Below are 14,202 nucleotides of genomic sequence, written 5' to 3' on the forward strand. Positions count from 1 at the left end.
AATGATTGGGCCACATGTATGAAATACACTTTACTCCTTTATTTACCTTTGTTTAACAGTTTAATAGCTGCCTTTAATTATCGGGGTATGTGTTTTTAGTGTATAATGGCCAGAACTCCAAACTCTTTACTTGTTCCAGCAGGTGTATGGATTCAGTTTACATGTAGTCCAGAGCTGGGTGTTAATGTGTCTCCTAGATTTCCTTCAAGGGCTGAAGTCTGTTGGGACTGGACAAAGTGAGCCCCTTGAAAACAGAAGAAATATTTAACAGAGTATGTGGCACTTCTGGGACTGGATAATGAGCACATTGGGTATTCATGCTCCTCCTACCTTGGGACTTAAAATCTCTCCTCAGGGTTAATCAGTTTACCACCTTTTCTCAGAGCACCTTGCACATGCCCCTAAAACTTTTGTATTATCTTGTCTCTGTTGGGACTTAACCTTTTGACAACATTTCTGCATGTCTTTTAGGTATCTTTTAAGGGTGACAGTAAAAATTCAAATTGTTATAAATGTCAACACAGAAAAACTAAATCCTGCAGTATACTAAGAATAAAAATATTTAAGAAAATATCTGCTGGCTACGCACGGTGGCTCACGCCTGTAATCCCAGCACTTTGGGAGGCAGAGGCGGGCAGATCACTTGAGGTCAGGAGTTCAACATGGTGAAACCCCATCTCTACTAAAAATACAAAAATTAGCTGGGTGTGGTGACAGGCGCCTGTAATCCCAACTCTTGGGAGTCTGAGGCAGGAGAATCACTTGAACCCGGGAGACGGAAGTGGTTGTGAGCCGAGATGGTGCCACTGCACTTCAGCCTGGGTGACAGAGCGAGACTTTGTCTCTAAAGAAAGAAAAAAAATACCCGCTAATGTGTGTGGGGTAAAGTGTCATGGTTTAAAGTGTTAGGTAAAAAATTCTCATAGATCATGTCAGAGCTGATTTGATGTGCATAATATATAAGACTTCATATGGTAACCATTTGATATACATGTATATAGTTACTAGAAGAAAATTATCTAAATAGAAGTTATATTAATTTTGTTAAGGATAAATGTAGTCATATCCCAAAATGTAGTCATTTGTGTTAGAAGGTTTTGACTTTACAAGGGGTTTCTTTTAGCCTCTTTTTATGAGTTATATTTTATATTTTGCTAGCCACTAAGCCAGCTGCCACTTAATGTGAACCATCATTTGGGCATCCTGGTGGTAGTATAGTTATTTAAGTAAGTATTGCCTTAAGGAGAATGACAGATTTACTGTTATAGTTTATTATCAATGGTAATTTTTTCTGCATCATTTTTAATTGACTTCTTCTAGGGCTTTGGCAGAATATGTGAATCACACTATGACTGAACTCTTAAGTGTCCAGTATGTAAAGCAAAGACAGAGTTTAAGAGCCGTGCTATGGGACAACTCATGAAGGGAAATATTTTGTTAGATTATCTTATAATGGTAACAAATAAAGTAAGCATGGCCATGTTCGTTGGATTTGGTGATGTTTTATGTAAGTGAGTGTTAGGATTGGTGCTCAGGAATACATAAAGATATTTTTCTATTGAATTTTAAATTTAACAGTTACAGTTTAAACATATCTGTAGGAGGGTGTTTTATAGACAAATTTCACTTGTAAAGCTGGAGAATGGAGAACTTCAGAAAAAGTTTACTTAGTATTCTTGACTTTCATCAGTTGGACATTTGAATTTATTTTAATTTATTTTCTTGATATTGAAATAAAATGTCAATTAGGAATACATTATGTTATAAAACTGACGTATTTTTTTTCCTCCCCAATACAGAAGCTCCACCATGAGGCGAGGTGGATGGAGGAAGCGAGCTGAAAATGATGGCTGGGAAAAATGGGTGTGTTTTAAAAGAGTAAAAATAATTATATGGAACTGTCTAGATATTTTTCATTCTTCTTTTAGTTTGTAATGTGGTTTAACTTGTTTACTAAATTGTAAATTACTTTAGACACCAAATCCTTGAGTTTTCATAATGTATTGAAAGCCTTATGATGTTTATAAACTTTATCCCCTAAGCTTTACTCTCAGGAATTTTACCCTGAGGAAATAAATACGCCTAGTGCACAATAATTTACTGTATGATGATTTTATTGCAGTATTGCTAATAATACTGAAAAACAGGAAAACACATAAATGTCCAATAATAGGGGATTGGTCAAATAAGTTATCTGTGTATAGTAGAGCACTGTACAGTCATTATTCAGCTTTATATATCTTAACCTGGAAAGATAACCTTGACTAAAACAGTGTGTTACAAAGAAATATTTTGCATGATTATATTTTTGTAAAACCTCTATGCTCTGAGATATAGAAATAAACTTTGAAAACAGCACTTCAACGTTTTAATGAATAGGATTATACCAGTTTTAATTTTCTTCCCTATATTTCCTGTATTTTCTGAAAAGAGACTTCATAGTGAGCATGTAATATTTTAATAATCAGCAAAAATTATGCAGTCATTTCCATTTTGGGAAAAAAACCATGTACTTCTAGCCACCTACAGCTTTAATTTAAAGACCTAATAATTGAAATCAAGCTTAATTATATCAAAGTTCAGGAAAAGTATAGTTGAATCCCTAGATCTGTCAAGATGTTTAGCAAAAAAAGTTATTTTTTAATATTTATTGTGAGGTGGATGTTATCTAATGAAAGTTAATATTACTGTCAAATAGATTGATTAGATCCAGAATTTACCCACTGGAACATTCATTGCATTCTTATCCATGTGTAGGGAGGACTACACTGGTTTATCCAGTTGCCTCATTTTTACCTGAAATTATTCATTTTAAGCTCTCTGTATATGGGAGATAGTGGAAGCCAGTCTAAAATATGCTCTGAGGCTGGGCGCGGTGGCTGGCACGTGTAATCCCAGCACTTTGGGAGGCTGAGGTGGGTGGATCACCTAAGGTCAGGAGTTGGAAACCATCCTGGCCAAGATAGTGAAACCCCGTCTCTATTAAAAATACAAAAATTAGCTGGGCATGGTGGTGGGCGCCTATAATCCCAGCTACTTGGGAAGCTGAGGCAGGAGAATCACTTGAACCTGGGAGGCAGAGTTTGCAATGAGCTGAGATTGCACCACGGCACTCCAACCTGGGCGACAACAGCAAGACTCTGTCTCAAAAAAATAAAATGAAGTATGCTCTGAGACCACTTGTCAAATTTGTAATTGGTATAAACTTTGGTGTAACTTGCTCAATTATGTACATAAGAACAATATGTTGTGATATTATTATTATTACTATTTTTTGAGATGCAGTTTTGCTCTTGTTGCCCAAGCTGGAGTGCGATAGCGCAATCTCAGCTTGTTTGCAACCTCTACCTTCTGGGTTTAAGTGATTCTCCTGCCTCAGCCTCCTGAGTAGCTGGGATTACAGGCGTGCGCCACCACGCCCGGCTAATTTTGTATTTTTAGTAGAGACGGGGTTTCATCATGTTGATCAGGCTGATCTCAAACTCCCGACCTCAGGTGATCTGCCCTCCTCGGCCTCCCAAAGTGCTGGGATCACAGGCGTGAGCCACTGTGCCCAGTCGGTATTATTATTATTATTGACCTAGCTTTTTTTAAAAGTAACTTTTGTAATCATAAGAATGTAATAAAGTTAAAATGAGTTGATAGAGGGAAAATTCTTCTTTGACCTACGTGTTTGTTTGTTTGTTTGTTTATTATTTTTTGAGATGGAGTCTTGCTCTGTCACCCAGGCTGGAGTGCAGTGGCGCCATCTCGGCTCACTGCCACCTCCACCTCCTGGGTTCAGGCAATTCTCCTGCCTCAGCCTCCTGAGTAGCTGGGATTACAGGCGCTGGGCACCGCACCTGGCTGATTTTTGTATTTTTAGTAGAGACAGGGTTTCACCATGTTGGCCAAGCTGGTCTCAAACTCTTGACCTCAGGTGATCCGCGCGCCTCGGCCTCCCAAAGTGCTGGGATTACAGGTGTGAGCCCCTGCACCTGGCCCAGCCTTCCTGTTTTACGTATCGCCTTGCCTGTGGTTTACGCTTATGAGGTCGTCATTGTGTTCTGATCACTAGCATAGAATAAGGTCCATTTATTTAGTTTTTAACGTATAATTTTTATTTTTTTCAAAAAAGGGGGGAGAAAATGTAACCTTTGTGATTGGTTTATCTTTTCTTTAATTCTAGGGTGGGTATATGGCTGCCAAGGTCCAGAAACTGGAGGAACAGTTTCGATCAGATGCTGCTCTGCAGAAGGATGGGACTTCATCTACAATTTTTAGTGGAGTTGCTATCTATGTTAATGGATACACAGGTTGAGTACTTTTTACTTAACCCTATTTTGGCATGTATTTTTATTAGGATTGAGAATGATTTGTTTTAAAATTCTATTTTTACTCTTTTATTATAAATAAATGATTGTAAGATGATAAAAAATAAATCATCTGCTTAGATACTTCTTTTTCCTTTCCATGTTGCTTTTACCTACCATTGTCTTTAACTTTTATCAAAGTACGTAGTTTCAAAAAGTCACATGAGGTTTAAAATGTGTAAGCTAACTGGGAAATTACTGCATGTGGGTCGTAGGACTTGTAAACTGTGAGCTTCACTGTAGGTCCATGTCATTGGTAATACTCTAGATGTCATTATCCATAGGTCCTTTAGGGTAGGGTGGTATGTGGATGTGTGTCAGTGTCAGATTTCCTAGAGAAGAATCTTTTACTCTCTTGTCTGGAGAAGAGTGTAAACTGCCAGCATTTGGGTCACCAAGCAGGGAAGGAAAGGACCTGAATTCTCACAGTTTAGGAAGTAAAATTTCACTTAATCTCTCTATTCATTTTTTCATTCCTGCCTCCTCCCCCCCAGCTGTGCCTGTTGTCATTGAGTCCGGTATCTGGAAGGAGTAGTGTAGTCTTTATTCTTGGTGAATGAGGAAAGAAATCTGCGAATTCTTACTTGTCTGTTGCACAGTTTCAAGGATGATTTTATCCACACATCCACTTTTGAAGGTGCCTGTGTCTTTATTTCATGACTTTCTCTTTGTTTTACTGGCAACAAGCAGCTTCTTTCCAAGCTTCCATATGGCCAGCTTCAGTTTTATCTTTCTCTGAACTGTAAAGTCAGTTAGCACTTGTCTGTTAGTTATCAGGTTTTCGCCTAAATTTTTCCGTTTATTTTCTTGGGGGATTCTTCTCCTTATTATCATTTCATTGTATTTTTTGAAGTGAATGGCTGTAAGTATTTGTGTCAATCTGTTGCATATTCCCCTGTCCCCTTCTCAGCTGGCTGATACCTGCTATCTTTCAGGTCTCCATGCCTCACTTCCCCTTGATAGTTTGACCCTTCATACTGGTTTAGGTGACTTGTGCTCTTCTGGAGCTACGGCTCCCTAAATGAATCTGCATCTTAGAGTTCTTTAGACCTTTCCTTAGTTGTCTGTTTACTGGACAAGAGCTGGAGCTACATTTTCATCACTCTGTCCTTGGTGCCTCTACAGTGACTGGACACAGTCATTCAGGACATATTTATTGAATTGGAGTTAAGTATTAACTAACTGGTACATTTATCTGGTGTAGTAAGAGAAGAGTGTGTTGCTTGTAATTAAGGGTTTTATTAGACATCATTGATGATGAGTTTAGTCTAAGAATGTCACCTCAAAATAAATGCTGGTACAGCGTTGGGAAGTTCACATGCAGAAAGCTTGTAACTTTTCTCCGTAGGTAGGTGTCCTAACAAATTCAAGCTCTGTGGACTTCTGAGATGCGCTATGAAAAATTAAAAATGTTAATGAAAACAGGTAGGCATTGCTTCTTACATTAGCCCGTCATGGAAGTCTCCAGTTCAAGAGAGCACCCTTATTCACATAGAAGGAAGAAAAAGAGATTCTTTGTGTGAGGGAGGAAAAATTAATATTGCAGTAATCACTTTTTTGATTGAGAATCTGGAATTCTAAATCTGCTTTTATCACTAATTTTTGTGACTGTAAAACATTTTCTGTTTGGATCTATTATCTCTATCCTTTTCTGTAGGGTAGAGATGATAATATTTTTGCTGCTGTTATTAAGATTTCATTATAATTGTACAAACAGAGTTCCATTATGCTGAATTTCACAGAGACATTCAAACTGTGGTGCTATAAAATAACTGTTTTTAGAAAAATTCAGTTTTAGTGAATACAGCTTTATAGATGAAACAGCATTAACAATTAGCAAGTAAAGAATAACTCTTTAGATGCAGTAAGACAAGTTGGGGGTGCTATTTTGTCTTTGATTAAAAAAAATAAGCTTTATTTCACAGTTTAAGGTGTACTGGTCAGCTATTTTGTAGAATGCCTATGTATATGTGTGTGTGTGTATATATATATATTTTTTTAATTGTATCATCTTTCTTCTCCATTAGCATGTAAGCACCAAAGCTACAGGCGTTGTCAGTTTTGTTCATTGCTATTGTGAAAGAAAGTTCTCAAGCCAGGCACGGTGGCTCACGCCTATAATCCCAACACTTTGGGAGGCCGAAGCGGGTGGATCACAAGGTCAAGAGATCGAGAACATCCTGGCCAACATGGTGAAACCCCATCTCTACTAAAAATACAAAAATTAGCTGGGCATGGTGATGCATGCCTGTAGTCCCAGCTTCTCGGGAGGCTGAGGCAGGAGAATCGCTTGAACCCGGGAGGTGGAGGTTGAAGTGAGGCGAGATTGTGCCAGTGCCCTCCAGCCTGGCGACAGAGTGAGACTCCCTCTCAAAAAAAGAAAATAGAAAGTTATCTGAAAAGGAATTTGGAGGAAAGAGACTTCATTCCAGTGAACAGTTTGCAAACCTGGGAGTTGCAGCTTTCACTGTAAAAGAAGGTGTGGTCTTTTCTTGTTGATTCTTAACCCTGCTCCCCACAGACTTTAATAATCCAAGTTTTTCTGGATTCCTTTAAAGCTCCCAGTTCTGCCATCTGAGCCTCTCATGATTTCATGGTCCCTGTCCCTTCCAACCAAGTTAACATCGAACTTGAACTTGGAGAGAAGACCCTCTGATAGTTCACCTGTCAACCTATTCGTCCCTCCACCTGTACCCAAAAATGTTTTTTGCTTGTTAAGATTGACTTCTTTGCCTTCTATCCTTTTTGTTTGTTTTGTTTGTTTCTTTGTTTTGAGATAGGGTCTCCCTCTGTCACCCAGGCTGTAGTGCAGTGGCACTATCACGGCTCACTGCAGCTTCAACATCAGGTTCAAGCCATCCTGTCTCCTCAGGCTCCCAAGTAGCTAGGACCTCAAGTGTGTACCACTATGCTCAACTAATTTTTTAATTTTTTATAGAGGCGAGGTCTTGCTGTATTTCCCGGGCTGATCTGAAACTCCTAGGCTCAAGCGATTCTTCTCCCTCAGCCTCCCAAAGTGTCAAGATTACAGGTATGGGCCACCATGCCTGGCCCATCCATTTTTTAAATTAAATTTTTTTTTTAGATTGTAGATTCACTTGCAGTTGTAGATTCACTTGCAGTTGTAAGACATAGCACACAGTGATACTGTGAACTCTTCACCTAGTTTCCCCAAATGGTAACATCTAATAAACTAGCAAACAATATCACAACTAAGAAATTAATACTGATGCAGTTAATATACAGAACATTTCCACACTACAAAGGTCTTTCATGTTACTCTTTTATAGTCACACCCACTTCTGTTCGCCGCCTTTCCTTAACTCCTGGCAACCACTAATCTGGTCTCCATTTTTATAATTTTGTCATTTCAAGAATGTTATATAAATAAAACATACAGTATATAACCTTTTGGGATTGGCTTTTTTCACTGAGCATAAATTTTCAGGTCATCAAAATTGTTGCCTTTTTATTGTTCAGTTATATTTCATAGTGTGGATGTGTATGTTAACCTTTCATCCGTTAGGGACATCTGAGTTATTTCTTGGTAGGCTATGAACATTTGTGTATGAGTTTTTGTATGAATACAAGAGTACAGTTGTTGGTTCCCGTAATAGTTACGTCTTTAGTTTTTGTAAGAAACTGCCAAACTGTTACGCAAAGTGGTTATACTATTTTATACTCCCACTGGCCTTGTATGAGGGATAAACTGTCTTTGCATCCTTGCCAGCATTTAGTGGTTTTCATTTTATCCATTTTAATAGATGGTGGTGTATCTCTGTGATTTTAATTTGCATTTGCCTGGTGGCTAATAGTGTTGAACATTCTTTCATGTGTTTATTTCTCATCTTTACATCATCATTGGTGAAACGTTTGTTCATGTTTTTTTTGCCCATTTTCTAATTGGGTTTAGTTTTTTTTACTGTTTAGTTTTGAGATTTCCTTATATATTCTAGATACTACTGCTTTGTCATAAAAGTGGTTTGCAGATATTTTCTCCCAGTCTATGGTTTTTCATCCTCTTGAAATGGTCTTTTGCAGAACAGTGTTTTTAATTTTGATGAGATCTGATATGTAGATCTTTCCTTTTACGGATTGTGCTTGCAAGTCTAAGAACTTGTCGCTTTGGTGCTAGATCCAAAATATTTTCTTCTATATTTTTAAATTCTATAGTTTTATGTTTTACGTTGAAGTTCATGTTTCATTTTGAGGTTTTAACATTTTTTTTTATTTGTGTAGTTTTATGTTTTACATTGAAGTTCATGTTTCATTTTGAGGTTTTAACATTTTTTTTTTTTTTTTAATTTGTGTATTTCTGGTTGTTTCAGCACAGTCAGTTGGGCATATTTGGGTGGATGTGTTTCTGGGTTCTCTGTTCTCTTCCATTGACGTTTGTGTCTGTTCCTTCACCAGTACCACACTATATCAAATACTGTACCCATGTGGTAAGCCTTGATATCAGGTAGAGTGATTCCTTTCACTTGTTTCTTCTTTGTCAAGATAGTTCTGGCTATTCTAGGACCTATGCCTCTCTTTTTTTTTTTTTCTTGAGACAGGGTATCACTTTGTCACCCAGGCTGGAGTACAGTGGCGTGATCTCAGCTTACTGCACCCTCTGCCTCCCTGGCTCAAGTGATTCTTGTGCCTCAGCTACCCGAGTAGCTGGGATTACGGGCACATGCCATGACGCCCTGCTCATTTTTTGTGTGTTTTTAGTAGAGATGGGGTTTTGCTATGTTAGCCAGGCTGGTCTCGAACTCCTGACCTCAGGTGATTTGCTTGCCTCAGCCTCCCAGAGTGCTGGGATTACAGGCATGAGCCAGTGCACCTGACTTGTATAAATGTTAAAATAAGTCATTTATCTACAAAATACCTTGCTGGGATTTTGATAGGAATTACATTAAACCTGTGGATCAGTTTGGGGAGAATTGGCACCTTTACTATGTTGAGTTTTCTAGTTTACACACCTTACATCCCATTTTATTTTACTTTAGTTGATTGAACAGATGTATTTTGGATGCTGCTTGTGGGTTAGGAACTGTGTTTGAAAAGAGATAGCAGTTGATGGAGAATGTAGATTTTGTGATGAAAAAGTAATCTCTAAGCCTTAGACATGAACAGAGGAAGGTGAGTGCCAACACAGAAGAGAGGAAACAGCTGCCTTTGGGAGTGGGAGTGAATACTTCATAAAGGAGTTGAAATGTTTAGCTTGGTCTTAGATAAACAGGCATTTTTCACATGAAAATGGGGAAAGACATTCTAGTCCTAATTCTAACCTACATTTCCAACCTCATGTTCTTAAATTTTGCTCAACAAGATTACTCTGATATTCTAGATTTGTCTTTTTACTTTTACAGTTCTGTGTTTCTGTTCTTTTGCCTCTGAGGAAAAACTCCTTCCCTCCTCACTTCTGTGAACTGGAATTAAATTCATTCATTAAGATCCAGATAAAGTTAGGTTTTGCCTCCTTCCCTGGCTAAGCTAGTCCGTAGTAGTAGTATTTTATATAGAGAGATACATAGTTCATAGCATTATTGCTGGAAACATTTATTTTGACACCTGGTTTTTGTCTTGTGTTGTTAGGTCTTAATTCTATATTAAGTTCTCTGGCGTTAGGAAGCCTGTTTTATGTGTAGTGATCCCTTGCCCAACATGGATTAGAGATAACACCTCAGGGCCTTAAATTTGCTGTTCCTTCTGCTTCCTCAGGTCTTCATCATTCACATCTCTGCTCAAATGTTACCTTTTTACGAGACCGTCCCTGACTTCGCCTATCTAAAACAGGTGTACTTTGCCCTCCAGTCGCTCTCTAACCCTTTATCTAACGACTTCATTGCATTTATTTGCATCTAAAGTGGTATTACTTGCATGACTGGCTTTTGTCTCCTCAGTGGAATACAAGAGCTATCACGGGGCACAGACTTGAGTCTTGTTCATTGCCGTATCTCCAGCACCTACCTTGCCTGGCACATTGTAGATGCTCAATAAACATTAGTTGAGTGAATAAATAAATAACAGGTTTTGTATTTGTACATCAGAATGTTAAAATATTTTCACTCATGCTAAGTCAACTCAGTCTTAAGGAATGGGCCACATTTGAGGCCTGAATTGTAATCTCTGGGAGGTAAGCTCTGGGCATGTTTATTTTTGTGAAAGCTGCCTGGGGGAGTCAGTGCTTCAGACCTAGTGGACAGTGGTTGCACTCTAGTGGTATGAGATTGGGACAGTTCATATGGAAAGAGGTGTTCGGGTTATCTTCTGCTTCCTTTAGTACGTGGGTAAAAGACCAGGTCTGTTGATTTTGGCACTGCTGAAGTTTATGAAAAAGCAGATGGGGCAGGTGGCGGGGCAGACAAGTACTTTAGCACAATTCACAAATGAAACAAGGGAATATGCAAGTGTAACAGACTTATATTTCAAGTGATAGGGATTTGTTTGAAAGCTGACAGCTTACATTGATGTTTTCTAAACATACAAATGTGGTGATTTAGGAAAGGATTCTCTTTATTGTTGACAAGTCTAAATTTTTGGAAATAAATGCGTCCCAGATATTATTTTGTATGGATATATATCTCTCCTTCCATTTCCTGTAAGACTCTGACCCTGTAGATCAGAGGTGGAGGAATTGAACCTCTGACATAGGAGAAGACTTACTGTATTAATTTTTGCCACCTCCTGTAATTTTGCTAGTACCTGATGTGAAATTTGCACCTAGTTGGTACTCAAAGATTTGTTCCCTAAGCATTTGAAACTTTTCTTCGGTTTTTGTTTGACTGAGTGTATCTGTGGCTTCTAGTTGATTGTGGTCTTTGTTGGAAGTCTGAGGTAGTTAGGGGAGAGAAGAGTCAAGAGAGTAAGTATCACTGCTGCGGAAATTGGGGGACAGGAGTCCAAAGACAGACGGGTGTGCATAGTAAGTTTTCTCTGTTTCCTCATCAATAAGTTATCTTTTCTAATTCATAAGATTGTGAAACTCAGATGAAGTGATGATAGTCTTGCTATGGTAGGACCACAGGAGGTATAAGCAGCCATTCACCTCACTTTTTTCTGTGATTTATATAGAACAGCCAACAGTTAAGTTCTTTGGATATGCAGGGTGAAATGGTGCTTATAGTAAATGTTTTCTCAGTAGAAATCTAGCTAGGAAAGCTTTTGTGCAAGATTTTAAATTTTTGTTTATAGAATTTGTTTTAACCAGATGAGCAACACTTTCTATAAGCTGGACCTACAGACATGAAAGTGGTCTTCATATGACTGTTTTGATGTTAGGTGGTGGCATTTGCTGTTGTGACATTTTACTTGTAGAGCTTTAGGCCTAAATGTGGGCCAAATTGTGGTCCTTGTATATGGCTTTTACTTTTACTGTGCTTTCAATTGTCTGTCCCTATGTCTGGTTGTAGTTAAACCTCAAATTTAGTTGCCTATAGAATGTTCTGCAAAATGAAACTAATAGTAGGAGTATTGTGGAATTTTATTTATTTAAGATAAGCTCTGTCACCCAGGCTGGAGTGCAGTGGACTGATCATAGCTCACTGCAGCCCCAAACTCCTGAGCGCAAGGGATCTTCCTGCCTCAGCCTCCTGAGTAGCTGAGACTAGAGGTGTGTGCCAGTACACCTGGCTAATTTTTGGATTTTTTTGTTTTTTGAGATGGAGTTTCACTCTTGTTGCCCAGGCTGGAGTGCAATTGTGCGATCTTGGCTCACTGCAACCTCTGCCACCCAGGTTCCAGTGATTCTCCTGCCTCAGCCTCCCAAGTAGCTGGAGTTACAGGCACATGCCACCACATCCAGATAATTTTGTATTTTTAGTAGTGACGGGGTTTCTCCATGTTTGTCAGACTTGATCTTGAACTCCTGACCTCAGAGGATCCACCTGCCTTGGCCTCCCAAAGTGCTGGGATTACGGGCGTGAGCCACCGTGCCCAGCCTGTTTTGTTTGTTTTTTGTTTTTGTTTTTGTTTTTTTGTGGATTTTTTTTTTTTTTTTAAGTTGGGATATTGCTGTGTTGCCTAGGTGGTCTCAAACTCATGGCCTCAAATGATCCTCCTGCCTCAGCCTCCCAAATCTTTCAGATTACAAGCTTGAACCAGGAGATCGAGGTTACAGTGAGCTATGATAGAGCCATTGCAGTCTAGCCTGGGTGACAGAGCCAGACCCTGTCTCTAAATAAAAAATAAAAATGGAAAGAACAATGAAGAGAAAAGCACTCACTCTAACATTTCAAAACAGTGACATCAATTGTAAAAATTTGGAGGATAGAATTTCTCTGAATCTAGTTTTGTTTTGTTTCGATTTTTTATTTTTTTATTTTTTTATTTTTTGAGACAGAGCCTTGCTTTGTCACCCAGGCTGGAGTGAAGTGGCGTGATCTTGTCTCACTACAACCTCCGCTTCCTGGGTTCAAGGGATTCTCCTGCCTCAGCCTCCCAAGTAGCTGGGACTACAGGTGCGCGCCACCATGCCCAGCTAATTTTTGTATTTTTAGTCGAGATGGGGTTTCACCATGTTGGCCAGGAGGGTCTGGATATCTTGATCTCGTGATCTGCCGCCTCGGCCTCGCAGAGTGCTGGGATTACAGGTGTGAGCCACCGCACCTGGCCACATAACTTTTACTATATGCAAGTTACTTTTCTCAGTAATTTATAATTTTTAGCTCTTAATTCCTACAGAAGTCCTTTGAGACACTATTATTATCCCCAATTTACTTGTGAGGAAACTGAGGTTCTGAGAAGTTAAATAACTTGCCTGAAATCCATATAACTAGCAAGTGATGGAGCCAGGATTTGACCTTAGTCATTCCCGCGTTGGAGTCTGTCCTCTTAATACATTGTATGGCCTCTCTGATTTGTGAGTGAGTGAATAAGTGTTTTGAGATTTTAAGTATTGGTACCACTTGTACTCCACTTTTGCTGGAGGTTGGATTCTAGGCAGGAGTCTGATGCATTGAGGATGTTAATGAATTGAGCAAATACTCACTGAGCACCTGCTTTGTGTCAGGGATATGAAAGTGCTTGACAGACGAGGTTCCTGCCTTCAAAGAGCATATGTTTCAGGGGGGAATCTCACAGTAAACAAGTAAAAACAGACATGGTAATTTCAGATTATCAGTGCTATGGAGAAAGTTAACTGTTACAGTACATTGCAGGGATGGGTTCTGTAGGCAGTTTGTCTCACAGTGTTTAATGTCATAGCTTTCATGGTTGGATATTATCTCCCCATTTTTTTTTCTTTTTTCCATTTATTTCTTTTCTTTTCTTTTTTTTTTTTTTTTTTAAAGACTGGCTCTGGCTCTGTCACCCAGACTGGAGTGCAGTGGTGCAAGCTCAGCTTACTGCAAACTCTACCTCTCTGGTTCAAAGTATCCACCTCAGACTCCCTAGTAGGTGGGACTACAGGCACACACCACCACACCTGGTTAATTTTTTTCCATATTTTGTAGAGACAGGGTCTCACTTTGTTGCCCAGGCTGGTCTTGAATTCCTGAGCTCAAGCAGTCTGCCCGCCTTGGCCTCCCAAAGTGCTGGGATTACAGGTATGAGCCACTGTGCTTGACTCCCAATTTTTTTTTCTAATTAACCCATCTGCTGAATTAAAGGAGAGTGTTAAATACAAAAATGAATTTATTATGCAAATCTGCAGTTATCGTGTATGTTCCTTTGGACTTGTAATAAGGAAGTATGTTCTAGTATTGAAGAAATAGAACCAGAGAGAAATACTGCTCTAAAAATTAAAAAAAAAAAAAAAAAAAAAAAAAAAAAAAAAAAAAAAAAAGCCCAAAAATAGAGAAATTCGCAGCTGAATTCTACCAGAAAAGTTAGCATGCCAGGCTGTTGGGCCTGACAAAGTGGT

The 14,202-nt window shown here is 38.9% G+C and overlaps 1 protein-coding gene across 2 annotated transcripts in view; it reads left to right on the forward strand.

Moving 5' to 3' along the window:
* The first annotated feature begins 1,803 nt into the window (after positions 1-1,803).
* REV1 (REV1, polymerase (DNA directed)) overlaps positions 1,804-14,202 on the forward strand; it is a 64,353-nt gene continuing 51,954 nt past the window's right edge. For both annotated transcript variants that reach the window (XM_011969604.1, XM_011969605.1), the window contains exons 1-2: positions 1,804-1,863; positions 4,169-4,295. In XM_011969604.1, coding sequence (XP_011824994.1) covers positions 1,810-1,863; positions 4,169-4,295 — 181 coding nt within the window. In that variant the 5' untranslated portion in view covers positions 1,804-1,809. The remainder of the gene's footprint in view (positions 1,864-4,168; positions 4,296-14,202) is intronic.

This window comes from Mandrillus leucophaeus, unplaced genomic scaffold (assembly GCF_000951045.1).
Source record: "Mandrillus leucophaeus isolate KB7577 unplaced genomic scaffold, Mleu.le_1.0 Scaffold9, whole genome shotgun sequence".
Taxonomy (NCBI): Eukaryota; Metazoa; Chordata; class Mammalia; order Primates; family Cercopithecidae; genus Mandrillus; species Mandrillus leucophaeus.